The sequence below is a fragment of the Oreochromis aureus genome, linkage group 10 (genome assembly GCF_013358895.1).
Source record: "Oreochromis aureus strain Israel breed Guangdong linkage group 10, ZZ_aureus, whole genome shotgun sequence".
NCBI lineage: Eukaryota > Metazoa > Chordata > Actinopteri > Cichliformes > Cichlidae > Oreochromis > Oreochromis aureus.
The window spans coordinates 16,006,989-16,032,666 of NC_052951.1; the positions used below are offsets into that span (position 1 = coordinate 16,006,989).

General features: G+C 40.2%; 4 protein-coding genes across 5 annotated transcripts in view; 2 read left to right on the forward strand and 2 right to left on the reverse strand.

The window, feature by feature from the left end:
• Positions 1 to 4,883, forward strand: part of mtus2a (microtubule associated tumor suppressor candidate 2a) — a 32,580-nt gene extending 27,697 nt beyond the window's left edge. The window contains exons 12-15 of the mRNA XM_039618755.1: positions 75 to 173; positions 314 to 433; positions 574 to 671; positions 812 to 4,883. Coding sequence (XP_039474689.1) covers positions 75 to 173; positions 314 to 433; positions 574 to 671; positions 812 to 1,244 — 750 coding nt within the window. The 3' untranslated portion in view covers positions 1,245 to 4,883. The remainder of the gene's footprint in view (positions 1 to 74; positions 174 to 313; positions 434 to 573; positions 672 to 811) is intronic.
• A 585-nt stretch (positions 4,884 to 5,468) lies between these two features.
• stoml3b (stomatin (EPB72)-like 3b) lies at positions 5,469 to 9,597 on the reverse strand. The gene is made up of 7 exons (XM_031754121.2): positions 9,441 to 9,597; positions 6,986 to 7,089; positions 6,808 to 6,880; positions 6,645 to 6,727; positions 6,346 to 6,549; positions 5,892 to 6,026; positions 5,469 to 5,758 (listed from the first exon to the last, which is right to left on the reverse strand). The coding sequence occupies exons 1-7, from the start codon at positions 9,502 to 9,504 to the stop codon at positions 5,570 to 5,572; spliced, it is 852 nt and encodes a 283-aa protein (XP_031609981.2). The 5' UTR covers positions 9,505 to 9,597; the 3' UTR covers positions 5,469 to 5,569.
• A 2,208-nt stretch (positions 9,598 to 11,805) lies between these two features.
• Positions 11,806 to 21,710, reverse strand: proser1 (proline and serine rich 1). 2 transcript variants are annotated; one of them, XM_031754117.2, is made up of 12 exons: positions 21,113 to 21,710; positions 20,960 to 21,025; positions 19,442 to 19,510; positions 18,619 to 18,713; positions 18,384 to 18,477; positions 18,060 to 18,170; positions 17,763 to 17,864; positions 17,297 to 17,375; positions 16,945 to 17,037; positions 14,583 to 15,885; positions 13,636 to 13,777; positions 11,806 to 13,520 (listed from the first exon to the last, which is right to left on the reverse strand). In XM_031754117.2, exons 1-12 carry the CDS (start codon positions 21,155 to 21,157, stop codon positions 13,395 to 13,397), a joined length of 2,325 nt encoding a protein of 774 aa, XP_031609977.2. In that variant the 5' UTR covers positions 21,158 to 21,710; the 3' UTR covers positions 11,806 to 13,394. The 2 variants fall into 2 exon arrangements, with proteins under 2 accessions (XP_031609977.2, XP_031609978.2); XM_031754118.2 differs by lacking the exon at positions 16,945 to 17,037.
• A 182-nt stretch (positions 21,711 to 21,892) lies between these two features.
• Positions 21,893 to 25,678, forward strand: part of vps36 (vacuolar protein sorting 36 homolog) — a 9,603-nt gene continuing 5,817 nt past the window's right edge. The window contains exons 1-4 of the mRNA XM_039618757.1: positions 21,893 to 22,083; positions 22,288 to 22,356; positions 22,450 to 22,520; positions 23,572 to 23,649. Of these exons, the coding sequence (XP_039474691.1) occupies positions 21,988 to 22,083; positions 22,288 to 22,356; positions 22,450 to 22,520; positions 23,572 to 23,649 (314 nt within the window). The 5' untranslated portion in view covers positions 21,893 to 21,987. The remainder of the gene's footprint in view (positions 22,084 to 22,287; positions 22,357 to 22,449; positions 22,521 to 23,571; positions 23,650 to 25,678) is intronic.

Below are 25,678 nucleotides of genomic sequence, written 5' to 3' on the forward strand. Positions count from 1 at the left end.
TTTTTAGGTTTAAACATAGACGTTTGTACTGGTACAGTGTGTAATCTTGTATTTTTGTGTGTGCATTTTCTCAGGATCAAGTGGATACTCTCACCTTTCAAAACCAGAGTCTGAGGGACAAGGCCAAACGCTTTGAGGAGGCTTTGAGGAGGAGCACAGATGAACAAATAGTGGTGAGTAAATACCCTGCATATATATACAAAGAGCGCAAACAGAAAGTTGGCTGAGATGCTGAGATACTGCATACTTCTGGCCTTTTATTCAAACACTCCCTTTCATTCATTTATTTTTAAATGCGCTTGTTTTATGCCAGGATGCTTTAGCGCCATATCAACACATCGAGCAAGACCTCAAGAGTTTGAAGGAGGTCGTGGAAATGAAGAACCAGCAGATACACCAGCAGGAGAAGAAGATCTCTGATCTGGAGAAAGTGGTAGGCTCAAATAAGCCACCTTAACTAGCATCTTCTACACTGCCTTTTCCACAAATGCACACTATTTTGAATAGACAGAAAGGTCAGTGTGGTCTGTATAATGATAGATTGCGGTGGGGTTGTTTTTTGCTTTTGAGCAGGCCCAAAAGAACGTGTTCCTCGAGGAAAAAGTGCAGGTTCTGCAACAGCAGAATGAAGATCTTAAAGCTCGCATTGAAAAGAACCTAGCCCTGTCAAGGTAAGAAGCATCAAGTCATCATCATTAACATTAATGCTCAGCGTTCAGTACTTTATGCCTTCCTCTCCTGTAGGTAGATTCAGAGTCAACTTTTGAGGTTAAAGTTAACATTACCTCCCTTTTTGTCTTTTTCCCTGCAGACAACTGTCTGAGGAGAACGCAAACCTCCACGAGTCCGTCGAGAAGGAGAGCACTGAAAAGAAGCGCCTGAGTCGGAACAACGAGGAGTTGCTGTGGCGTCTCCAGACCAGCCCTCTCGTGTCTCCAGCGTCCTCCCCACTCCACCGCTCCTTCTCTACCTCACCACTTCCCTCATCCCCATTATTTTCCTCTTCACCTGTAGCAGGGTGCGACTCCCCCACTCACTGCCATGGCTGTCCTCAGCAGGCCCAGTACTCCTCTCCCTCCCACAGAGCTGCTGCTACCAATCAGAATCTCTCACCGGGACCAGCCACACCCACACACAGGGCAGTAACTAATCAGAATTACTCCCCCACCCATGTCACACCCACGCACAGGGCATCACGTAGTCGCTGTAATTCAAATACTTCTCTCAGCTCTTTGCAGAGATAAGCTCTTTCCCTTCTGAAGTTTCTCTTCTGACTAATTTCCCCTCTATTTTATTTTCTCTTTTTTTCTCTTTCCCAACCTTCAGTTTGTTTGTTTTTTGCAAGCCTGTGGTTTCCAGTCATCACAGCATAAACTGGACAGACTGTACACTCAGTGCTAAAGCAATGAGGTTACACAGTCCTGTACTTTTATCAGCCTCTACAGCTGTTGGTGTCCATCATATGAAAGTATCATCATACACAGAAACACAATGTGGATACATACTGTGATAATAACAGCAAGCTCTGTTCCTTTTTCCCAGCCCACACTTTTACTGAAATAGTCTTGACCTGTAGGCTGTAGATAATGTATGATAGCGGCACAAACGGTGCTGTAAACTTCCCCTGCATGGGTAGTTGTGAGTCCTGCACAGTACATAGTACAACAGTGCACATTTACAGATGGAAAGTAGCACACTGCTGGCACCACAGCACATACTCTGGTGTGGTAAGAACACTAATATATCAACTAGGTAAAATAAGCTATAATTTCTAATTGGGATTAGTTTCCCATGCTTTCATGAATTCATGAATTAATTTTTCTCCTTTTTTTGGATTGTATCTCTAAAAAAATCCCTAACAAAGCGCCTTAAACTCGGTCCTGCAACCTCACCAGCAGAGAACGACCAATGTTTTATTTATAAAGGACTTTGGATAAAGAATTGGTTTGTATATTTAAAAAAAAAACACCTAAAAAAAAAAAGTCATGTTTCTTACCCTCCTCAAACTGTATTTAAAATTTTGTAATTACTTAATTTTAGCTGACAGATTTACTTGTGTGGAACAGCCCTCCTTGGAACCCCAGCCATTTTTATCAGCAAAACACAAAGAACTTATGTCTTTTAAAACCTTGCCAGGTCTTCCTACACATGAGCTACTCGTCACTTCTGGGATCCCTCAGGTCAACTTGCAAAAACTATGTCTGCCATTCTGGATTTACCTCAGTGGGAATGTGCCGTCTGTTGTGTCTCTAGCTCAACGGCAACGTCAACAAAAATCACACAGCTACCGTGGAGCTCAAAGCTAAGGGGGGAAAACCTAGCACAGGAATCACTGTTTTAAATGTTGTGGATTTCTTTATAAAGCGACGTTTCTATCTAATTTATTACATGTGTTTTGCTGCTTAGCAAGCATGTACTGTGAAAGTCTTCCAGTTTTAACATGAAACTTATTATTGCTGTGATTTGTCTATTTATTAAGCTCGAGGTGTGAAGAAGATAAATGGCGTTAGTTACTTATAAAATATCACCTATGGGTCACAAGTCGAACGTGATGTACCTGAGGGGAAAGCGGATATACTGCATATTATGTGACCGGTTGTCTTCACACATGCAGTTTTTTGCAAAAGTTTTGCACCTCTGAGGAGACTGCAAAGTTTTTGAAGTGAAACCCTTTTGTTCAGGCCCTAATGCCCAGATTCTTGTTTCATTAACTTAAGAAAAATTGCAGCATGCACAAAATCTATCTTACTATTTAATAGCTAGCTAACTTTTAAAGCATCAAAGCTTTGTTAACTTAACAGACCTTAAAGATTTTTATAAGACAACATGCTGTAAAGAATGTAATTTGCCCACTGATGCACAAACTTCTGCAGAAAACTGTACATTGATGGTGTCTTATGGTAAAATATAGTATCTATAAGCTATGTACATTTTCAAAAACGAACCCTCTGTTTACCTCTTCGTGGTGTAGTACAGTGACGTAGTCCTTTCTCGGTCTGTTAACTTCTTCAGATATTCTTCTGGTTTGTTTATCTGAACAACACTTTTTATTCTTTGATTATCATGTTGTAAACGTTTGCGAGCTACGCTGGATTTCCGGTGTGCGAGAATATATTGTTCAGGGAGTTGTTTTCTAAAATTAGATTAAAAATCCTTTCTTTTTTTATATATAGAGAGAGAGCTTCTCAACACAGCATTATACATTTCCAAGATATTCCCCAAGATAATTATTCATTTATATAAAATACAACAGAGAAACCAACAACTGATATATACAAATGAGAATTATTTTATAGCATACAGTATGTTATACCTGCCTCCTGTACTGTACTCTTCAGATTAACTTCCCCTCAGGGTCTTAATCTCTCGTCCAGCTTCGAACAAGCCAAGATCGAAGTTGTGTACAGTATAATCTCAGATTTACTCACAAATAAAACAACAACAACAAAACAAAGCTAAAGCAGTTCAGACTATATGTTAAAAAGGGGCCACTGTAAATACATCAGGCCCAGGAGAAAAGATGAAGTAGGCAGCGCTAATGGGAGCATGAGTTAGATTTAGAAGCTGATCAAATATTGTTAATAGTTTAATAGATGCATGAAAGGGGGGGATGGGGCTGCGTCGGGGGGCGGGGGGCACCGATTCTTAACATTTCTAAAACCGCCCCTGGTTACATCTTCTGTTCACTCACAGATGAAAATGTTACCAGCATGTAAAATATATGGCGTTTCTGAGTTACCAGTTTTTCATTACCTTTAAGTAGTATTTGCTATACCAGCACTTTTGACAGTCCTGAAAAAAAATGAAATAAAAGTGGGATTCTTTTCATGGATCTTTTTTTTTGTATGAGACATACACAGGGTTAACTGTTCTTGAATGAGCGAATGTCGGCGTTTGAAAAAGGACAAAAAAAAAAGTATCTCAATTGTGACTGATTTTGTACCTATACTAACAGTTTTTGAGAATGTCAAACAGAATATGCCAGTCAGAAAGTCACTGTGTTTTCAGTTTTTTTAGGACCACAATTCACCGACACTGAAAGATTCTTTAGGTTTCTCCTAAAAAGTTACTTAAGCTGCAAAAAACTACAGTCAACATGGATGCAACAAAACTATTGTTTACAAGTGACAGCGTAAAGTTACCAGTGTCGTATTTAATGAATATTTCACCATTGAATGGACTTTGATTTCTAAACAATGAACTGGTATTGTAGTGACCCTGCAATGTGTCCTGTGGACATCTTACTATGTGCTGAATGTCAAAAACCTAACCACTGCGTTTTAGGGTTTTTTTTTCTTTTTTTACAATTTGTTCATGTGATTTTGTTTAATATACAAGGACCTTTTGTCTGACGACTATGTAGCAGCCATTTAACATGTAGCACTTGGCTGAGCCTCCCCGTAAAACACGAGTAATTTATTCCATTTATTAGGGGGCAAAACGCCCATTTTAATATTTAAATGCTGTCGTAGCAAATGTTTGTCGACTTTCAGCTCTCAAATTTGAATTTGTGTGTGTAAACTATACAAAGACTCATTTTGGAACTGGTAGAGGAACAAGGTTTACAGAATATTGTTTGTTCTGGCACTGATTGTACGTTTGAATGTAAATACATTTACAACATGAGCTGTGTCTTAGTGCACCAACAGAGTAATAGAAGCATGTTTTTGGTTTTGGTTTTCTTTTCTGTCTTTGCTGTCTTATCGCTCTCCCTTTCTCTTATTTAACCTCTCAGCATTTGTGATTGTCAAAAATGTAACTGTAGCGTAGGAGACCTAGAAAATGAAGAATGAAATAGTTCATCAATGTAATGTGATGCACAGTATGTTGATGCCTTTGATTTGTTCTTTTTGGGGGAGAGCAGAGTATTAAAATGTTTAAGAAAAGTGAGGGAAATCCTTGTGTTCATTGTGTTCATTGTGTTCAAGTGTGTTAGCTGCTGTATATTCAGGGCTAGTTTAATAGTTCAAAGCCTTGACTTATTTGGAGTTTTTTGTCATCACTTGTCTTTTCTTCAAACAACAATCTTCTCATCTTTTAAGACGCCACAAAATAATTCTCTACACAAGACGTTACTTCTTTTTATATTACTTTTATTTTTGGAAACGAAAGCATCTTTTGGTAGTTAACAAATAAATTCAAAAGAGAAATAACATCGTCTGTTAAGCGAGGAGAATATAAACTATACAGAATGTTACAAACACAATAATTAAGAAGCAGCAAAAGTTTTATAAGAGGTATCCCAGAGAAGGAACAAACAATGGTTTTGAAACAATTTACACAAATATAACAAAACATTCAGTCACTCATGCACTGTATAATGAATTGCAGACAATTTATTGCAAAAGTTTATCAGAATATTGTTCTAGACAAATACAACAGGTTTAGTCAAGTCACAGCTTGAAGTAAACATGAAGATTTTCTGTGATTACTCTTTGAGATTTGCAACCGTTTTTTAAAAAAAAAAATTTTTATGCACATATATGCAACCCAGTTGTTTGATTCAAGCTTCGCGATGAGCAACAGGCTGAGGCATCATCAAGCCGGAGGCATCATCAAGCCGGCGACCTCACTTCCTCATGAAGTGGGAGATGACATCCATGGGCAAGGGGAAGATAATGGTGGAGTTCTTCTCTGCCGCGATGGTGTTGAGAGTCTGGAGGTAGCGAAGCTGAAGGGCTGAGGGAGACTCGGCAATCACAAGGGAAGCCTCCTTCAGGGCGCGGGATGCATTCATCTCACCCTCTGCTGCGATCACCTGTGCGTGGATCAAAACAGAGTGAGCGATCAGGAAATGCAAAATAAGTCCTTTAAAAGTTAAAAGCGTGAAAACAATGCACTTCTCTTTCTTTCAAAAACTAGGAAGAATTTTATGTGTGACATTTCCCGACCTTAGCCCTGGCCTCTCGCGCAGCCTCGGCCTCAGCGGCCATGGCCCTCTGCAGCTGAACTGGCAGCTTCACGTCTTTTATCTCCACACGCTCCACCTTGATCCCCCAGTTGTCTGTGGCTTCATCCAAGTTAGACTGGAAAAGTCAAGAAGACGAGATGTTCACATCTACAGCTTGCAGTGTAAATACACAGTATGTTTGGTCTCTGTAGTGCATTTGGAAACAGAATAGTTGTATCATTTCACACCAAATATTTAGCAACAAAAAGAAAAGAAAATCAAGGAAACTGAGCAGATGCTACCCACATCCGAGTCTTTTTTTACGCATTAGAAATATGATGCCAAAAATAAAATGGAACTGGGTTTTTCATATTCAGATTCATCTAAAGGGGATTTTCTAGCTTCTGAAAAACCTCTAAAAACCACATCACACATTCAGGCTTCAGGTTTTATACCTGCATGCTGTGAGCAATGCCCTCGCGGTCAGACAAGACTTCAGCCAGGTTCTTGGTTCCCAGGACATTTCTGAGGGTGGTTTGTGCCAGCAGGCGGGTGGAAAAGTCAGCATTGCTAACGTTGGCCACAGATGCGATGGGGTCACTGACGCGGAAGTAGACCACGCCATCTACGCTAACTGTAACTGAATCTTTGGTCAGGATCTATAAAAGACATACATATACCAGCATGATGAGCCATTTTATAATGCTGCAAGGGAGCAATTTTACATCATTTTGTTGTTCGTCTACAATCATACCTCTTGTGGTGGGATGTCAAATGAAATGGTTCGCAGATCCACTTTCACAAAGGAGTCCGTGCATGGCAAAACAAAGAAAATTCCTGTGGACAAAATAAATAAAGTAAATACAAATTCTTTTATCTAAAAACCCAACAAATGTGCAAACCCTGAGCGTTTCTACCTGGCCCTTTAGGCTTCCTGTCTGTGATGCGGCCCAGTCGGAAGATGACAGCTCGCTCATACTCCTGAACGATCTGCAAGACCACCAAAAACACAAGCTGAGTTCATGTTCACAGCAGCAAAGGAAGCTGTGGTTTCAGCTCCTCAGCCCACTGTGCTTATTTAGTTATCTCGCTCACCTTCAGACAAAACCAGATCGTTATGGGGAAGAGCAGAACTGTGAATAGGCCAGCAAGTATAACTATGACCCAGCCGCACACTCCCAAAGATCCTGTGCGTTCGGCTAAAGAGAGAGAAAAACAGAGAGACAGTGTGTGTTTAAATGTGTTTGGCACACTTTGACACCCATACGTGGATGGAGAGTTACCTTGTTATGACAAAAGTATTAGCTCTAATTACGCTTACACAGAGAATTGGATCTGATTCAGTGAGATATACAAAGATTTCCTTCAAGCTCTCAAGCTTCAACTGCTAAAAAAAAGATCAACAAACTATTCAAAACTGGATTACGTGCCGACAACTGTAATGAGTATTTTCCCAGAGTTCATAGTCGTCTTATTGTTGGACTGCTCCTCACATTTCCAGCTTATCTTAAATGCTGGGTATAAACAAAAGGTCCGTGTCAACCATTAAAATAAATATTTTCCTTGTTATCGTGATACCTAATAGTCTATTGCTCCTCAGATTTCCATCCAAGAGCAAACACAGACACACAGCGAGCTAAACTGTTTGCGTACACATGAAAACACTCTCCCATGCTATCTGCACTAACTGAAAAATTTACTCACGCAATACATGCTTTGTTTGTGAAAAGAAGCCATTAAAAACAGGGTCAGTGTGTTCACGACTCATGGTGTACAGTCTCTCTCTGCGGTTTTGTCACATGGCCATTAAACAATGATGTTTAACTTTATGCTGGATTATTAAGCAGCATCAGAGAAATGTTGTAATATTGAAGAGTAAGTCTCACTTTTATGGCTAATTTATCTGCTTATTTTATATGTGAGCTGGTTTTCGTTGGGAATGATAAAAATAAAATGAGTGCCTGGAATTGTAACAAGGCAAAAACCCTTATCTGAGACATAAAGGAACAGAATGTCTCAGATGACTGACCTGCTTAAATTTATTGTGGATCCCTTTGGAACTGGAGGTGAAATCTTTTGGCTTTCTGTATCTACAACACAGGACACCTGAGGGACAGCTTTTAACCCTCATCTGCCAAGTAGGCCGCCACACAATGCAAAAGTGCGTGGGCGGAAAGTAGAGCGCAGGCACGGGTAAATAAAAAGGGCTGTTTACACAGTTGCAATTCATATTTTCCTTGAGACAATTACACTCACACTCAGTTTTCCATCCCACAGTTTACACAAATGTATAGTCACGCAATATCATCTCCTTTTTTAAATTTTTTTAATTTGGCAGGGGTCCCTATGCTATGTGTAATAGGTTACACCTCTAATAACAGCATTTGAATGGCCTGTATTTGTATAGCGCTTTTCTAGTCCCTAAGGACCCCAAAGCGCTTTACACAACCTGTCATCCACCCATTCACACACACATTCACACACTGGTGATGGCAAGCTACATTGTAGCCACAGCCACCCTGGGGCGCACTGACAGAGGCGAGCCTCTTTATATGGTTTACAATAAAGGCATTACAAAATTACATTAGACTCCAATGTGAATCACTAAACAGGGATACTATAGGATGATGTTAAGTATACTTTAATATAAAGTTGAGAGATGACCTTTATGTTGCTATCATGCTCTGTGGTATCTTTCCTGTGATAAAAAAAGGGAGGTGTTGTTTATGCTTTCAAACAAGGAGACATTGATTCAGTAACAGGAAACCGCTTCCTGTGGTTTAAATGTGTTGCTGTGAGACTCAGACCACTGTACTGAAGTCTGCAGGGGTTTTAATCCACCTTGCAAACCCACCACAGTTGTTTCATATGTTCTATGACTATTATTTAGAAGTTCTATATTATAAAAAGAATACAATATGGTCATTTTAATTAAATCACAGCTTTCATTGTGCCTATTTTTAATGTCTGTATAATTCATTTTAGAGAAAAAATAATAAGCATACTTTTAGTTGAGTTGTAGAACTTAGCTAAGACGTTTAAGGAAATCGCTGGCTCAGTCAGTACACTAACCAGGTAATATTTTACCTACGTCAAAAATAGAAATGCTGCCCACAAAGCTATCTGTTTGGCATTATCTTGTCCGACAGGCTGGTGATAATAAAAACAATGGGGAAAAAAGTGATATGGAAACAACCCCTTATCAACGACCACATAAAGGACATTTCCATACATGCGAACATGACAGCGCTCCCTTTTCACCAGTGCGCGCACGCATAAAAAAAGGAGAGGGACACACACAAACACTCAAAGTCACATGCTTTGGGACTGTTTGTCTTGGTGGCATGTGATTTCTGTCACTATGACGATAGAGTCATACTATACCCCTAGTCTCTTTAGCTGCTTTCCATCTCCACACCCGTCTATACAGACATAAAACTGATACTAAAATGTCTCACAGTAGTAATCGTAGTAATAGCTTACACAGCCAGTAACAGGATATTGAACCCTTAAAAAGTAATAATAATAATGATATTATAAGTCAGCTTACATATCAAGTCCTCTTTGCTCATTCCTCTCCTCTTCTGGCTTTCCATCTGGTCTTCCATTTCCATATGCTGGTAAAACTGAGAGTGGTTAGTAGGAAGTGCGTTTAGAGAGAGTTTGTTGAAGTGTGCCTGAACTAGAGCAAGTGCGCCTGCCTTTTATAGAAGCGCCGCTGCAATACAATGTGGCTCAAGGTGTAGGCGTGGCTCTGATTCAGGGTCAATCATCGCCAAAGTAAGAGGATTCTTACAGGTAAATGGATAATCTTAGAGGCTGTAAAATTATAGATAGCACTTGTAAAAGAAGAAGAAAATAAAAATCCACGTGACATGTATGAACCACATGGGAAACAGTACAGTATGTCGATATATTTATTACTATAAACGTTTATTTCTGCTATGATGTTACATAAAAAACTTTATTCTAATTTTGTATTTTCATTATTTTTTATTTCTTAATGCTTTAAGTTTAACACTAAAGGTCTTTGGGTTTTATTTAATTTTAAGCTAGACGGATAGATAGCAAAGAAAGTGAACATTTAGATAAAATAAGATACAATTTGTATTTACAGTTAAAATTTAATTTATAATAAGATGTAAGCTGGAAATAATATAATTAAGCTGTAATTACATTTTAATAATTTCCCCACCATGCTTCTGTCAAACAGAAATGTCCTGCATTCCTTTATTTCCCTTACTACTAGAATGAGGAACCAGTTAAAGCCTGATGTTGAAAACAGATTTTTTGAAATGTTGTGAAATGTTAATGTTGTGAAAAACAGTATTGTGCAAAAGTCTTGAGGCACCCCTTTCTTTATATCGTGCTTCCAGCGAGCCAGACTTTCTGTAGTCGCAAAAGCAGATTCCCATTTCTTTAGTTGGAATCTAAGAAAAGGATAATGTAGTTGTAAAAGCACAAAGTAATAGTCTTGCACCAGCGACGTCATTCTCAAAGAGCAAAATTAAAGACAGGAGGGGTGTCTCAAGACTTTTCACTGAAGTAAAATCGACTTAGATCGAGTTTGTTTATTGGTATTTTTGTGGAAATGTCATAATTATTTTTAACTTTGACCTTTACTTACAAAGATATAAAAACAATAAAAAATAAAACTCATTTATGTAAGTTGATATTTAATTTTCTTTTTTTTTTTAATTTCTCAGACGGTGAAAAAAAAAAAAAACAGGCAGGGAAGCTTCAAATTTTGTCAGAAATTACTATTTGTTGGTATTATTTATTATTTGTCTTATATACAATTCACGTTACACACAAAAAAGTCACTCCATAATATTGCCCACGCCCTGAACAGCACAGGGTACTTATGATGTAAAATGTAATTAAATTTACTTAAGCTGTACTTAAAATTATATACAGATTACTTACCCAGAACTATAAATTACTTACACTGTACTTAATTTTACTGACAGTGTAATTAGTTCATTGTTGCCTGTAAAAACATGTAAAAACACCTTTTAACTTCTTTTTCTAGTATAATTGCCTTTAAATATTTGTAGGTAATTGTAGTTTCACTGTAATTACAGATAAAATACTACACGTAATTACAGGGTACGTATGTATTTTGAAGTGTTTCCAAAAAAAGAAAAGAAAAACACTAATTGGATTGTTAACATGACACCTCCAAAACAAAGTTTTATCCGAATTCTTTAAAAACTTTTTGAGCTATGGCGTTTACAGACAGAATGATGACACGACTGTACACATGCATGCACATGCTACCACAAACCTCCTCGGTGTGGCACAGTGGAACTCAACTTGGCCCTATTTTGCAAATGTGACAAGGGCAGTGAGTTTCCATTAACTTTGATGAACATCTGTCAGGGGCCCAAATTTTTTTTTCTTCTTCACTATGTAGAAGAAAATCAGCCAATAGGGGGAATAACCCCTTTTACTACTGTAATTCCCTAGAAATTAAATGTATGTATACAGGTTTAGATGAATAATCCTAAATCCACTGACTGAAAAAGTGTTTAATAGTTTTACAAAAAAGCTAAACTGTACAAAACAAAAATCACAAAAAGTTATTTTTTTTTTTATAATTAGCAAACGTATTCTGATCAAAGAACTCGAATGGAAAAAAAAATGTTCCCCACCAATTATACACGTATACCCACATGACTAATGGACACATGACTTTGTGTGTTGAGCAATAGTGACGCTTGTGATAAGCTTTGTATTTGGTGGGGTAAGTGGAACATACGCAGGTTGTAAAACCATTCAAATCAAGGTTAGCAACCAAAGTGGATATTAAATAGATGCAGGCATTTAGGATTTGTAGTTAAGTGAATCTTCAAAATTGAGTTGATGTACACGTGTAGCTGACTTTATGGTTAAAATAAACTTTGTTTCCATTATTTTGTCCAGCTCCAGTATTTTTATTAAAGAGATGTCGACAGTAATGGCATCACATAGACTACAGATACAGTAACCAGCAGTTCACTGGAAACATTTTTTAAAAAGGGCAAAAAATAAAATAAAAACTGTAGCATACAAAACATCTATTACTCAAGACAAAGGTCAGTGTCATTGAGATAATCCCAGTAGAATAGAGAACTACTAAGGAGTAAAGAGGGGGAAAAGTACAGCTTTCGATCTGTTAAACTACAGAATATAATAATAAAAGTCACAATGTCAAAAAAAACAAAAAGCCTGCATACCCTTATTCTGGATAAATGTTGTAGTAGCAGTCCCAGCAGTGTCACATATGAGAAATAAACTTTGTAAACATTAGAATCACAGAAAATTGCAGTCACAAATATGTTCACTGAAAAGAAGAGAAAGAAAAAAACACTTGTGTCGAGCTGCCAAATGCAAGTTTTTGTATGTACTACAAACTAACCCCTGACACAGCACATTCATTTGTGGTTTGCATACTTCAGTATGTTCCCCTGCTATGTTTTGGGAGGTTTTTCCTATTTATTCTTTACGAAAGCCTTCTCCAAATTACGTTTAGAAGTGCTTGAAACATCCAATTTGAAACCGAGATGTAGACAGAGTCCTTACAGTGATCTGCGCTTCAGCCCATTTTAAGGGTAAAATACCTTTAAAATGTTGTCAGCTACAAAAGCATCAAGAATCTCCGTGCACTCCCAGCATCTGAGGTGGTGGCAATGTCCCAACACCAGCAGAAAAAAAGAAGTTGTTTCTGTTGCTAAAATTACAGAATCGGATCTGTCTGCCCCGCTGTGCTCACAGTAACTTTATTTTAATGCAGCTTAACTGTAAATAAAACTGTTCTCATTTACCTATTTTTGTGTTACATAACAGAACAAACAAGAATTGGTGAAGCATCCCCTCGTTACCAATTTAAAACAGCCCAAAGTGTACTGCTAAAAACCTGTTTTTAGAAAAAAAACCAAACTGAGACAAACTTAACATTATCACATGTTAAAGAAAACCACTGTGCTGTAAGTTTTTAGATTAGAAATGAGCATAACGGGGACATCAAGTCATCAAAAAAAAATAAAATAAAAAATCATGTTACAATACTATATCTTATGCCTGTCATCAAATTCATTAGCATTTCATTTGCTCTGTAATTGGAAATGAAATACTACTGTGGCTCAGGACTGAGGTCAATTTATTACATAATGTTATGTGGACTTTTCTAATACTCTATAATTCATTATTCATTTATAAATGTTCTAAGTTTGATTAAAAACAGGCAAGTCAGGCTAATAATGAAATCACTCACAGTCTACCTGTCAAACTAACAACTTTCACAATTAATATTTACAACGCTTCACTATGAATGATATTACAATTATGCCTTTTCCCCCACAGATTATTTGACCCATTTCACTCCTGTTCCAACATACACAGTGATTAACTGTCATGTGCTCGTCTGGGGTTCAAGGACAAATAGAAATTGTATCACCTGCTAAGAGGTGTGGCAGGAGTCAGTGTTACTTTTTTACTCAATGTTTCACAACTATTGTAGGTTTCACGGCCAGCCCAACGGTTGGTGCAGCCCTGATTGGATAGGGAAGGTGTGTCCTGGGCCTGCAGGGTAGTTGGTGAAGCTGTTAGGTTGAGTAGTGAAGTTCTCCAAAGCAGAAGGGGGATGAGGCTGGAACAAGATGAGAAAATCAGTTTTTACAACAACATAGTATTCAGTTCTTTTTATTTTGTTTTTTTAAACTTGGTCAGAACATTTATGTGTGTGTGGTTTTGTGCGCATTTACCTGCAGCAGGGCAGACTGCACAGCTGGGTTGTGGAGGCCACTGAGTGCAGCGGGGGAGGCAGAGGGAGAGAAGCCTGGCACCTGGAACGACAGTAAGCCAGGAAACCCGCTACTGCCTGGAGGCTGGAGTCCACCGCTCAACCTGAAATACGCGCATGCATGGTCTTAAAAATGGCACATAATAAACAATAACACCACCTTCATGTTATCTGTCCTTTTTTTAATCTGTCCACGAGCTGACATTTAAAAACATTGTTTCACAAAGTCCATGTACTGCTGTACAGCTGAGCTGTTGCCACGCAACCAGCGAAGACTCTCCTTTAAGTCTGTGTGCATGGTGTTAGTATCCAGTCAATTCTAAGACTATTTTTCATAAGAATGTAAGAATTATACTAGCAACATAAAGGCAGCTTAAGATATGACACTTGTCATGTATGTACATATTATTACTGTTACTAATTGTACTAACATTATTGTTACTAAATAATGTGGTGGCTCATTTAATTCCTCCTACAAGACAGTTTGTCCCCTCCGAGTTCTGCTTGCACTACTTGTTCAGGGAAAACATCTCACACTACATATGACGGAGTAAACAAACCAAAGTCTAATGCTTGCACTCCACGTGCTCTTTGCACTATCTAAATGAACTGTTGGGTTATAATAACAAAGTGGAAAGTAGGTATGATTTACGATGCCCTTTTTTCCAGCTCTTTTATAAGCAACTGGAAATCTGTGTCACATGGTGTCATCTTATCCAGATTCTGAATGCAGTCTACTTTTCCCTTTCATTACTACAGCTGGAGTAACAATACATGAATACAGACTAAGCGTTTGGCATTCAAACTCAGTTTAATATCAGGAAGTCAATGCTGTATTGTCACACATAGAGCAGATTATGGCATACACAGCCCAGTTTCTGTATACTGGCTGGTAAAGAGGACACATACCCAGGCTGGAAATTGGAGCTGAAGGCAGATGCAAAGCCTGGTAAAACTGGTGAAGATGATGGAACTCCGACTGCTGCTGCTGCCGCCTGCAGTGGTGCCACTGATGCCACTGTAGATGGAGTGGCCCCTGGTAGTCCAATAAATGAAGTTAAAACAGGGCTCCCAGCACCATGTCCCCCTGACACACCAAGTCCAGGGAAGGCAGTTGGGCTAGCCCCAGGAGGAAGGCCTGGGAATATAGAGGGAGCAGAGGTGAGGCCTAGACCAAAAGGAGAGGCTCCACTTGGAGGAGCATTTGGAGCCAAGCCCGAATAGATAGTTGTTGGTGGGTGGTTAGAAATCTTGGTAGTTGGGGATATTGTTGGCATGGATGAGGGGACAGTTGAAGGAGGCAGCGATGAAGAAAGGGAGGGAAAAGGTGACAGGCCCGGGTAATGAGAGGGTGCATTGCTGGAAGACAGCGCTTGGAGGCCAGTGAGACCAACGGGACTAGGGAGAGAGACTTGAGGAGAACCTGAAGGGTGTGAGAGGCCGTAGGGACGTGCTAGAGCAGCCTGTGCAGAGCTTGGTGTGCCAGAGCGAGAGGTACCCTTGAAAGCAGAGGGTACAGGGCTATTACTGCCACTGCTACTACCCGCACTGTGTCTGTTCAGGGCTCCAGCCACAACTGCCTGAGCCTGTGCAGAATGGCCAGGGGAAGGTTTAGGACTGGGACCTGGGGTGGAACAGCTCGGAATTACTGGAGTGGAGCGTCCAGGGGGAAGAGACTGTGGTCCAGACGGGGTGTAACTTCGGATCACTGACCCAGAAGAGTTACCTGCTTGTGGGTGTATGCCAGGGAAGGGTGATCCTGACTGGTGTTCTGTGGACTGAGAATAAACCTTCTGCTGAGTGGAGTTTGTCTGAGACAGGGAGTCTGGGGCACTGCGTGAAGTAGCAGGGGTGCCTGGTCGGGAAATTGCGTGGAAAGGGGAAGGGGAGAAGCCCCCACTGCCAGGGACAGGAGTTCCACAAGGTGTGCCTGATGGGGTGTGAGCTTTAATGACAGATGAGGGTGTAGGTGTAGCATGACCAGTGGGGGTCTGTGGTCCTGCTTTGATTACAGATGGGGATGGAGCAGGTGAGGGAGAGGGGGCGTTGAGGTTGTGAGAGGGCACCATTCCTGGGAAAACTGGCGTGATGGGGGTTGTGGGAGGCGCAGGAGAGGCCTGGTTTGGGACTGGTGTGGACCCATGAGGAATGAGGAGGGGCCCGCTGTTAATTCCAGGTGTGGTGTTCTGTGGATTGCCTGGCTTATTGTAACCTGTAAAGAAGGAGATTATAGTTAGCTAAATGTGTGAATACTATTATCTGACATGCATGGACTTAAACAGAAAAAAATGTTGCATTTTATTTATTTTTTAAATGTTTTTTAACAGTAATGCTGTTTACAAACATATTTTACTCCAGGATGTAGGCAAGGAAAGCCCAACAAAGAGCCAATAAACTTGCATATAGAGCATTCATACATGCAGCTCATTAAATTGAAATTTAAAACAATTTTCAAGATCAAAATATGTCTTCTTTTTACCTTTGGGGAAAGGTTTATATAACACACTGGGACATGCTAAAATTGTTTTTATCTGAACATTCTGGCTATAATAAATCTTTGCATTTAAGATCACAAATCTCCCCAAAGGCCTTCAAAAGATGTATTTCAATTGTGAAAAGTGATAAGACGCTGCATTTGGAAAACAAGTTATCCTAAGCGATGCGTGTTAAATGCCAGCACAAAGCATGAATCCAGAAAGAAAACGAGTGACATTAGTTTGAAGTTATTCCCAGTCTAGTCAACCCAAATCCCAACCCCACAAGTGATCGAAAACATACATCTACACTGACTGACCAGAAAACCAAAACATCTACAAGAGAAAAAACTGTACAAAAATCATTTGTTTTTGTTTACTTCTCATTTGTCTGGTACACGTGCTGGGTGCTTTGTAGTGTTGTACTGTGCTATTGCATCACTTGCACTGACAGGTAATTTGGTACATTTTTCAGTTTAGTCCTCCACATTTATTATAAGAAGAACTATCAAGTTACATGTATCCGAAATGCTGTAATACTGGAAGTGAATGGGAAAAACGACAATAAAATGTTCTCCGACTAATCTAAATGGACGGTTTAAATTAAAATCACAGTGGACTTTATTTCTGGTCACTCAGTGTTCCCAACAGAAGTGGGAAAGACATCTTTACCTGATAAAGCCATTAAACTGGAAAGCACAGGTAAGCAGCATGCCAGTGTGTTAGGCAGCAAGCTTCAACGAGTGTCTATTTGCTCTCACACTCACACGTACATGGTTGCTGTCATTGAATCATACCTGCTACTTTGTGGGTGGAGTTGTAGGGGGGTGGGGGTACGTTGGCTGTTATAACCCCTCCCACAGAAACAAGGCCTGCGTTGTTGTATGCACCTAAGCAGCAGTTGTAAATATTAAGCGTGTCCACCACACATTCATACAGAATAAAGAATCACACACCCCACTACTTACTGCACCCAAACCAATCCCAGATGGCAATAATAAAACATGGTTAAGTGCACCTCTTAAGGCATCAGTATTAATTGAATTGTCTTGGAGCTTGGTTTCCACCTTTTAAATCACTGATAGGTTGTATAGGGAAAGGCAAAGGAAACCAGAGGTGGGAGTGTGTTGCTTCTGTGGTGTTTCTTACTTGGTGCAATGGTGGCGTGGGGTCGGCAAGGTGGTATTGGGTAAGGAACAGGTCGATGAGGATTGTAGGTTGAGGGGAACTAAAAAAAAAGGAACACAAAGATATAAAACACTTAGGTGATCAGCAAGTTCTGTATAATTGGAATACATGAAGTCAGAATGTGAGGAGGAATCAAGGAAAATAAGAAAAAAAAAACATCCTTTGTATGATCAATGGTTAACCACTCAAGCAAATATTTTTATAGCATCTTCAGCCACTTGTGAACTTACATTTTGCACAAAAATGTAATGTGCAATGTCAACGTGTAGTTCTAATTCACAGATCGCTGTTGCTAAACCTATAGCTTACGTAACACAGCTTGACATCAAACAATGCAAATAGTCATGCGAGGCCTCGTCATGTCATCATTAGGTTTCTTTGAGGCACAATGACATCATTATAGTCTGTGTTTAACGTTCATGCTTACAGGTTTGAATGGTCCTATAATTCGGGAAGCAATTCCTTTCCCCTCCATATTGTTAGTGGTGTCTTCTTTCTTCTCGCCTTCCTTTTTTACCGGTGGGTTTCCCTGTTATCATAAACCAAAATTATATTATTTCAAATGACTAGGCCCATTTAAAACAGACAAGGACATCCAGAAATGCACCATTTTGTTGTTTACTTCAATTTAAATAAAAAAAATCAATTTCTATTTGCAATGTTAGTTGTATGTAAAGTCTGTTAGTTCAGAACTTGGGTATCCTTCAACAAACCTCATACTTACAGGAAATGACCCAGTGACCAAGCTGGGTTTGCCTTTAGGATATGGATTTCCTGGTATTATTCCACAGGAGGAGATCATTGCTATGGGAGCCTTGCAGCCAACCTTACAGACCTAATAAGAGAGAAATATTATTATTTTAAAGGTTGTGTGTGTGTGTGTGTGTGTGTGTGTGTGTACATAAAAATATGCAAACTAATGGAAAATACCACAATAACACTCTTAGTTTAAAAGTTTATCTTTAGTTTTTTATTACTGGAATTACTTCTTCCTAAACAACAGCCAACAGTTTATCATCTCCTGATTTTTTTTTAAAGTTGAACTTGCCTGTTCCAGGATCCTGCGGGCACGCTTCTTCTCAGACAAGTGTATACGAAAGAGATCCTCCACTGGCCGATAATTCTGAGCATCTGAAATGTTTCTGAATGGGATAAGTAATATTTAAAGGGATAATAGTTAGTCAACAATTGTACAAATCACTGATATTTAAACGCGACATCTGAGTTACAGTGTTTAAAATGAGTTGTTTAATCTACTGGACACATTTGTAAAATGTACTCACAAAGCTATCAGTTCCAAGACAATCAGTCTGTCTTTTGAGAACGTGAAACAATTCAAGATATTTGCGACTTCTGTTGTGGGGATTGCAACCATTTTCTAAAGGCAACAGAGTAGAAAGCATATTTGAGGAACAAAGAGGTTTCAACTTCACTTAAACAAACACATTTTCTAAGTTCATAGTATTTGCTGCACTTGTTTATATTCACCACAGATACATCTGTGATACAGATTACAAACAATTATGAAAGTGTATAAAAATACCATAATTTAACTATTGCTACAGTTCAATTCTGTGACCTGCCATTTATGTAAATATTACTTTGACACATACCACCCATGTTGCTGCAGACTAAGCACACACCCCTAAGGCAATGGCTCTCCCCAACGACAGGGGCCTCCCCCAGTAGGAAAATGCACCGTTAAACCCCCAAAAACAACTGCTCAGGAACAACTCGAAGAGCATGACAAAGATTTGCTGGCATTGACCTGGCCTTCAAACTTCCATGATCCCAAACGAACATCAGGAAGATTTGTAGGAACAACCCTGATCCACAGAGGCCCCACCCTGAAACCATCAGGACCCAACGAATCCGCTGTCCCTGTACACAACAGGAAACCCCCAGAGGTCTCGTGTCCATGTCCCTAAGGTTCAGAGCCATTTTGCTGGTGGAAGGTTGACCTACACAATATTAGGCAGGTAGTTTTAATATTTTTTTAACGTTGTAGTTGATTATCTGACACATATACGCACAGTATAAATAGAGAAAATAAAACTGAGGCCCCAATCGAACAAATAAATAAAAATAAATCAGTGGTTTACTTACATGCTGCAGAGCTTTAACAGCTTTGATCTGTGGTTCAGCCCATGAGAAATACTTTAATATTTCCATCACCTGTAGATTTTTCAGGGTAGTATTAGTGCAGAAGCATTAAAAAAGTGTTATATCTATATATCTATATTAGAGATGGACCGATCCGATATTACGTATCGGTCTGATACTGACCTAAATTACTGGATCGGATATCGGCGAGAAATAAAAAATGTAATCACCTCACAAAACTTGCGACATGGCTTAACTCTGCTCATAACCGTAGCATGTCGGAGCAGTGTGCGTCAGGTGATAGAGCGGCTGCGTGTATTTGTAGCCTCGCTACCAAACCAGCATTTCATCTCCGAGAAAAGTTATCCCAGAGAGAAGTAAAGCAAGTGTGTAAGTTCATCTCTGAATGTTTGTAAAGCATTCCCATGTTAAGCTTAACAACCCATATATGGAGCGACTGCCTCTCTCTCTCCCTCACCTTCCTGCTGCTACTTCAATCGTGAAACTGCTTAATGATCAGCTGATCGGCTTTTCTGTCGCGAGTCCGTCTCTCTTCTTTGTTTTTGGTCCACTTTGCACCAGAAAGAGGAAACCAGCGGCTGAACAACAGCACCACGTTTAAGCTTGATAAGCTGTTGTTAGAATTTATTTAATATTACTTTCTAGACCAGGATCCTTTTCTACGTAGCTGACAGCTGGTAACTGTGCAGGGGCGGATCTAGCAAAGTTTAGCCAGGGGGGCCGATAGGGCATGAACAGGGAAAAGGAGGGCACAAAGACATACTTTTCTTTCTTATTCTCATTTAAAATGTCTAGCTTTTAATAAATAATTATCTGAATCTTACACCCAAAGTTTTAATCTGATGTAAAATGTATAGAAGTTCACTGTTAAGTAACTGTTAAGTCTATATACCCTAGTAAGCTATAGTACTTTTTCCTTTGGGAAAGTACCATCTGTGAATTCTGCAATTCTGTTGAAGAAAGATGTTGAATCTATTTAATTAATCTTGACAAATAATTTATTTCTGTGCATTTTTTTTCCACCCTGCATCAAATTAAAGTTGATTACATCGATTAAGCATCATGAGGTGGAGGGTGGGGTGTGGTTCCCTATTTTTTTTTGCTGGGAGTTTGCAACCCTATTAGTTAGGTTGCTTAATATTTCTGCTAAGTACTCTTTAAAATACCAGAATAGGGAGGATGGAGCAGGTTTAAGTTCATTAGATTGATCAGTGTTGCTGAACTATGAAATATTTTGGGTGCAGTGTATTTTTTACATACAAGTATAACAGAATAGCTTTAGTGTTATTGTTTATTTAAACTTGAGTATGAACTTATACAAAATGCAGCAAGATATTTAAAAAAACGTTTTATTGATTAAAAAACACACTATATCGGATTCATATCGGTATCGGCAGATATCCAAATTTATGATATCGGTATCGGACATAAAAAAGTGGTATGTGCCATCTCTAATCTATATATATATATATATATGGAGGAATCTTGTAAAACATTTACCTGCTTACTGGAGAAATAGCCATGCACCTGCTCAATGGCTCTGATGCGCTGATCGGTCAAGACGCACTACGGAAACAGGATGACGAGAGAGCAAGCTAGAAGCTTAAACGATTCCAAAATAAATAAGATATTTTGACATTAGCCGCTTCTTACCTTTCTTATCTCATCCAATACAATGTCAAATGATTTCTTATCCATGTTTGTTGACTTAAACAAACGCTAGACTCTTTAACAATGAATACTACCAAAAAGCTGAACTTAAATAAACAGACTGATTATGATACAGCAGATTAAGTCAACTGATGTCAAATTCATTCAGATGACTTTTATTTTAATGACCAAAGTTACTCACTTATACTATTAATTCGTCGAAATTTAAAGCAATAAATATTCGCAGCGAATTACTTAAAAATTGCATGATCGTTACATACAATACAACAATGACTTCCAAAGAAGAGGAGCAGTCTGCAGAGCAGAACCCGTCTGTACCAGATTTGCCCGCAGCTAACAACAAGCTAGCGGGCTACAGCTAGCTCGACTCGGAGGACAGCGCGACTAGAGAAACAACTAGAAACCCCGAAACAAATATTTGCACGTGTTTTCATTCAATCATCGTTAACTTTTTTGATGATCTATTAAATAGGAGTGAAAAAATGTCAAAATATATATTTTAAAATCTCAAATTAACCCGGGAAGATAGCAGTCCTGCTAGCTCCTGACAGCTGGCGCTGGGAACGTCAACACTGAAAGGACCCCTTAGAGGTAGCTAGTTAAAAAATACAGCGTGTAGCAAAAGTGTTAGAGAAAAAATATCAAAGCTACAGTTAACTGGGGCAACATCACCAATGAAGAGAGTTAATGTATAAACAATATGTTTGTGAATTCAATTGACTTTAGCTTATATTATAATATCTATTTTGGTTTTTATCGCAGGCGAATTTTGAACAGCATACAGGAAGAAAACATAAGATGAGTCTTAGCGGAGAAGAAGTGAAGTACGACCTGAATTGTTCTTGTTTTACTTAAAAATGGACCGGTTTTCGTGGTCAAATGGGCTTCTAGAAATAAACGAAACTTTGGTGATCCAGCAGCGAGGTGTCAGACTGTATGACGGTGATGATAAGGTATCGTTTAGCTTTGTGATTTAATAGCCTGGTACAACAACACGGTGGCTAAAACTTGCACCATATTACTGTTACAAAAACCATATCGTCAGATGCTGATGAAGAATTGTTGCTTTATGTGGTTACATGTGTACCGTGGGGAGTGTTTGTAACTCGGAAAGCTGCGCAAGTATATAACGTTAAGTCTTTCGTGTCATTGTAAAGGCTAAGATGGATCTCGGAGTTGCCTTGCTGAGCACCCATCGTTTAATTTGGAGGGATATCAAAAATCATGTAAGGAAGCAACAGTATACACCCTAACTACCTTGTGTGCCAGCTGGTGCCTATTGCTGATATGATGGCTCCTTTTGCCTTTGCTGTCTCCAGGAATGCTGCATCGCCATGCCCCTGTCACAGATCATCTACTTTGAGGAGCAGGCTGCAGGAATAGGAAAGAGGTAAACACTGCTGAATAAATCTTTTTTTTTTTTTATTCAACACCCTGCAGTGGTCAACAAAGACATTTAAAAATCATCAGGAATGCACTTAAATCATTGTGAACATCAGTCCTAATGTTTACTGATTCAATAGTCTACCTGTTGCATCATGTCAATTTTGTACATAAATAGTGTGATAAAGAGCAAAAAGGTCTGAATTATTTAGGATAGACAACTGCCAAATTATTATAAACAGCATCTGTGTTGCCTCTTACTGATTCAGTAAAAGGACTAGATGTTTCAATCCCTGATAATGCATTGCTTTAAATGGAGAGAATCTTGAGGGATGGCTGTTATGAGGAAAGGCAGCCCAGAAACTTTACCAGCGGCACATCTAGCGTGCCTCAACTTTCAGTCTTTTACACTGGCTAATCTGCTATTTTTTCTTCCTTGGTTTGGTTTAGAAATTAGATCAGGCCCCGGAGTGTGTCACTGGTTTATGTTAAAATTGTTATTTCTCTTCTTCTTTCTGCTGTTTATTTTTCTACAGTTTATTTTTCTGTCTATTCACTGCAACTGAGAACCTCTTTAACATTTATGGAACCTCACTTCTTCAAAGGGATAGAAAAGGTGTTAGAGAGAAGTAAGACAAAAGGGACAAGATAGGAGAGCTAACTAGGCTGCATTGCTACTAAATATGTAGTGAAAACAAAGATCAAAAAATGATGATCTCACTAGTTGTACTTTGAAAGAAGCAAGCATCACTCTTACATCATGAGATGTGGTAACAGGTACAGAAAAAAAAATATGGGGAGAGTTAACTGATAAATACTCTAAGGAGCAATTGGTGGGGACTCCCCACCAATTGCTCTTAACTGAAGAGGCTTCCCAGATGAGAGGTGAAACATCTTCAAGAAACTTAAAGAAGTCCAGACGCTATTCTTTCCAAACTCCTTAGACTACAATGACCTGGATGACTGAGAACCTTCACAGATAACTAATAAATACACTAACTTAAATTTAGTACAAGAAAATATGTATCTCCTAACTACTGGTCTTTCCTATTCTTAAGTGCAAAAATAGTTATCCACCTGCATCAAGTACCTGCCAACAAGGAGCCAGGTCCATACCAATACAGCAAGTACTTTTTTTTTTTTTTTTTTAACCTGTCCCGTTTGGTTCTTTTGCCATCAGAATTATTGTCTAAAGGCAAAGAAAGGTGCCCAACGGATTTACTTTACCAAATGGACCATCCCAGCCTTGCCGTAATGGTCTATTTGATTCACCTTTTATTGTTTATTTTATTTTCACTTGCTGAATACGGGACAGACTTGACTGGTGGAAAGAAAGGGAGAAAGAAAGAGGGAAAAAAAAAAACCTGAGAAGAGGGACGGGGAAAAGGGCAAAAACAAAAACCAACAGAATAAGCAGACAAAAAAATACATATATCGATCACCTGGATCACCTGTTGAGAAAGAAAAAGAGAGCAAGCAGAAGAAAACGAGAGTAATAGAATAAACAAGATCACAATGATATATGGGAATATGACAGTAAATACTAAATATTAAACATTATGGTGCAGCACGTGAGATCGACAGCGCACAGTGTACTTTGAGGTAGGAGCCAAAAGGGTGTAGTTTGTGTGTGTGATCACCGTGTGTACACCTGTGAGCATGAGCGCTTGTTTTTAAAAAAGGTTCCTTCATGTAATGATCTGCTAGAGGGTGTGGGGGCCACTGCCCCATCCTCCAGGGCATGAAGCAGGTATGGAGGAGATCAAAACTCCAGACATCCAGAGGCCCCAGAACACAAGAGACCAAGGAAGACCAACAGAGGGGCAGCCGCGCCACTATCCCAGAAAGAGCTGAGCAGAGTCCCAGATGAGGGGTCACTCAGCAGCCGCGGAGCAGAAGCCAGGGGGGGTTGCAGTGACGTGCCCGTGAGCTCCGCCGGCAGCCAGCTGTGCCTGAGTGACCGAGCCCGGGCCGAGAGGCCAAGGGCACCCCATCCCGAAGTGGCCCGAGCGAGCCCCAGGCTCCTTTCCCGATAAGCAGCCGCCATGAGTGAGCGGTGGTACCCGGCGCCCACCCGGACACAAAGAGCCACCAATGCACCGATGTCTGAGGCGTCTGCCACCGGCAGGGGGAGTGGTGGGGAGATGGGCCTCAAACCTTGAGGGCCTGAGATGTCCCTAGAGAGGTGGGGTCTGATACCCAACCTGACATATAGACACAGACATACAGGCACACACAGATACAAACATCCATTCCCACCCTCATGCTCTCAACACTCACCCAAAGTGGAGACAGACATAGAGAGACACTGTACACACAATCACACTCCCAAAGCGTACTCTAAGCCCCGGGTCTAGGTACCCTTGCCCCTGGAGGGGAAATTGCGCCCAGACCCAGGTGGTGTTACCCTTTTCCCTGCGGTGGGAGAAGCAGACCGCCCGACCGCAGCAGCAGGGAGGCCCCACATTCCAGACCCCAGTCGGACGGCCAACTCCTCCTCCTAGCCCCCCGCCCAGCAGGCCGCAGAGAACGGGGTGTGAGAAGACTCCAAACCTCCCTCCACCCGCTCATATGTAGTGTTGATGTATGTGTGTTCTAAGGTGCATTTAAAACCCAGGAGGGCATGGAGCTACCTGCCAGAGCAGCAGGTAAGCGATAGCCCCTCCTGCTAGCCCTCAATGTCTACGTGTATTTAAAATTGAGAGGTGGGCAGCGACGCCAGGGGTGAGGTGTACACCCTGATGGTGATTGGAATCCGTGTAGCGTGCCCACCCCAAGATCCTATATGCATGTGTAATGAGAGTGTGAGTAATGTGAATGTCTAAGTTGTGGGATAAAATTGAGGCACAGGCAGCCAGAAGGGGACAGAGGGGGGATGTCTCCTCTGCACCCTGGTGACACACCCCTACCCCAAGGCCCTGCATGTGGGTGATTGTGGTGGAGCGGGAAGAGGGAGGCAGCTGGAGATGGGAGGAAGGAAGGGAGGGGCAAGTGACCCCTCCTGGGGCCAGCTCCCCGCTGACCCCAGTAGGCACCCCCATACTCTGCAACCCGCCAGGAAAGGGGCCCAGGCCCATCCAGACTGGGCCCAGTGCAGCAGCCGCCCTGCCCCACAGAGCCCGGGACAGTCCACCTGATCCCACCACAGAGAAAACTGCACCCACC

Excerpts from the sequence above, each read along its gene's own strand:
- stoml3b (XM_031754121.2), bottom strand. The coding sequence starts at position 9,504 with ATGGAAATGGAAGACCAGATGGAAAGCCAGAAGAGGAGAGGAATGAGC. Across the intron at positions 6,728-6,807 it reads CAGGAAGCCTAAAGGGCCAG|GAATTTTCTTTGTTTTGCCA; the intron begins GTAGAAACGCTC and ends TTTTGTCCACAG. Across the intron at positions 6,027-6,345 it reads GCATTGCTCACAGCATGCAG|TCTAACTTGGATGAAGCCAC; the intron begins GTATAAAACCTG and ends TGACTTTTCCAG.
- proser1 (XM_031754117.2), bottom strand. The coding sequence starts at position 21,157 with ATGGATAAGAAATCATTTGACATTGTATTGGATGAGATAAGAAAG. Across the intron at positions 15,886-16,944 it reads CTCCACCCACAAAGTAGCAG|GTTACAATAAGCCAGGCAAT; the intron begins GTATGATTCAAT and ends CCTTCTTTACAG. Across the intron at positions 13,778-14,582 it reads AGCTCCAATTTCCAGCCTGG|GTTGAGCGGTGGACTCCAGC; the intron begins GTATGTGTCCTC and ends CGCGTATTTCAG.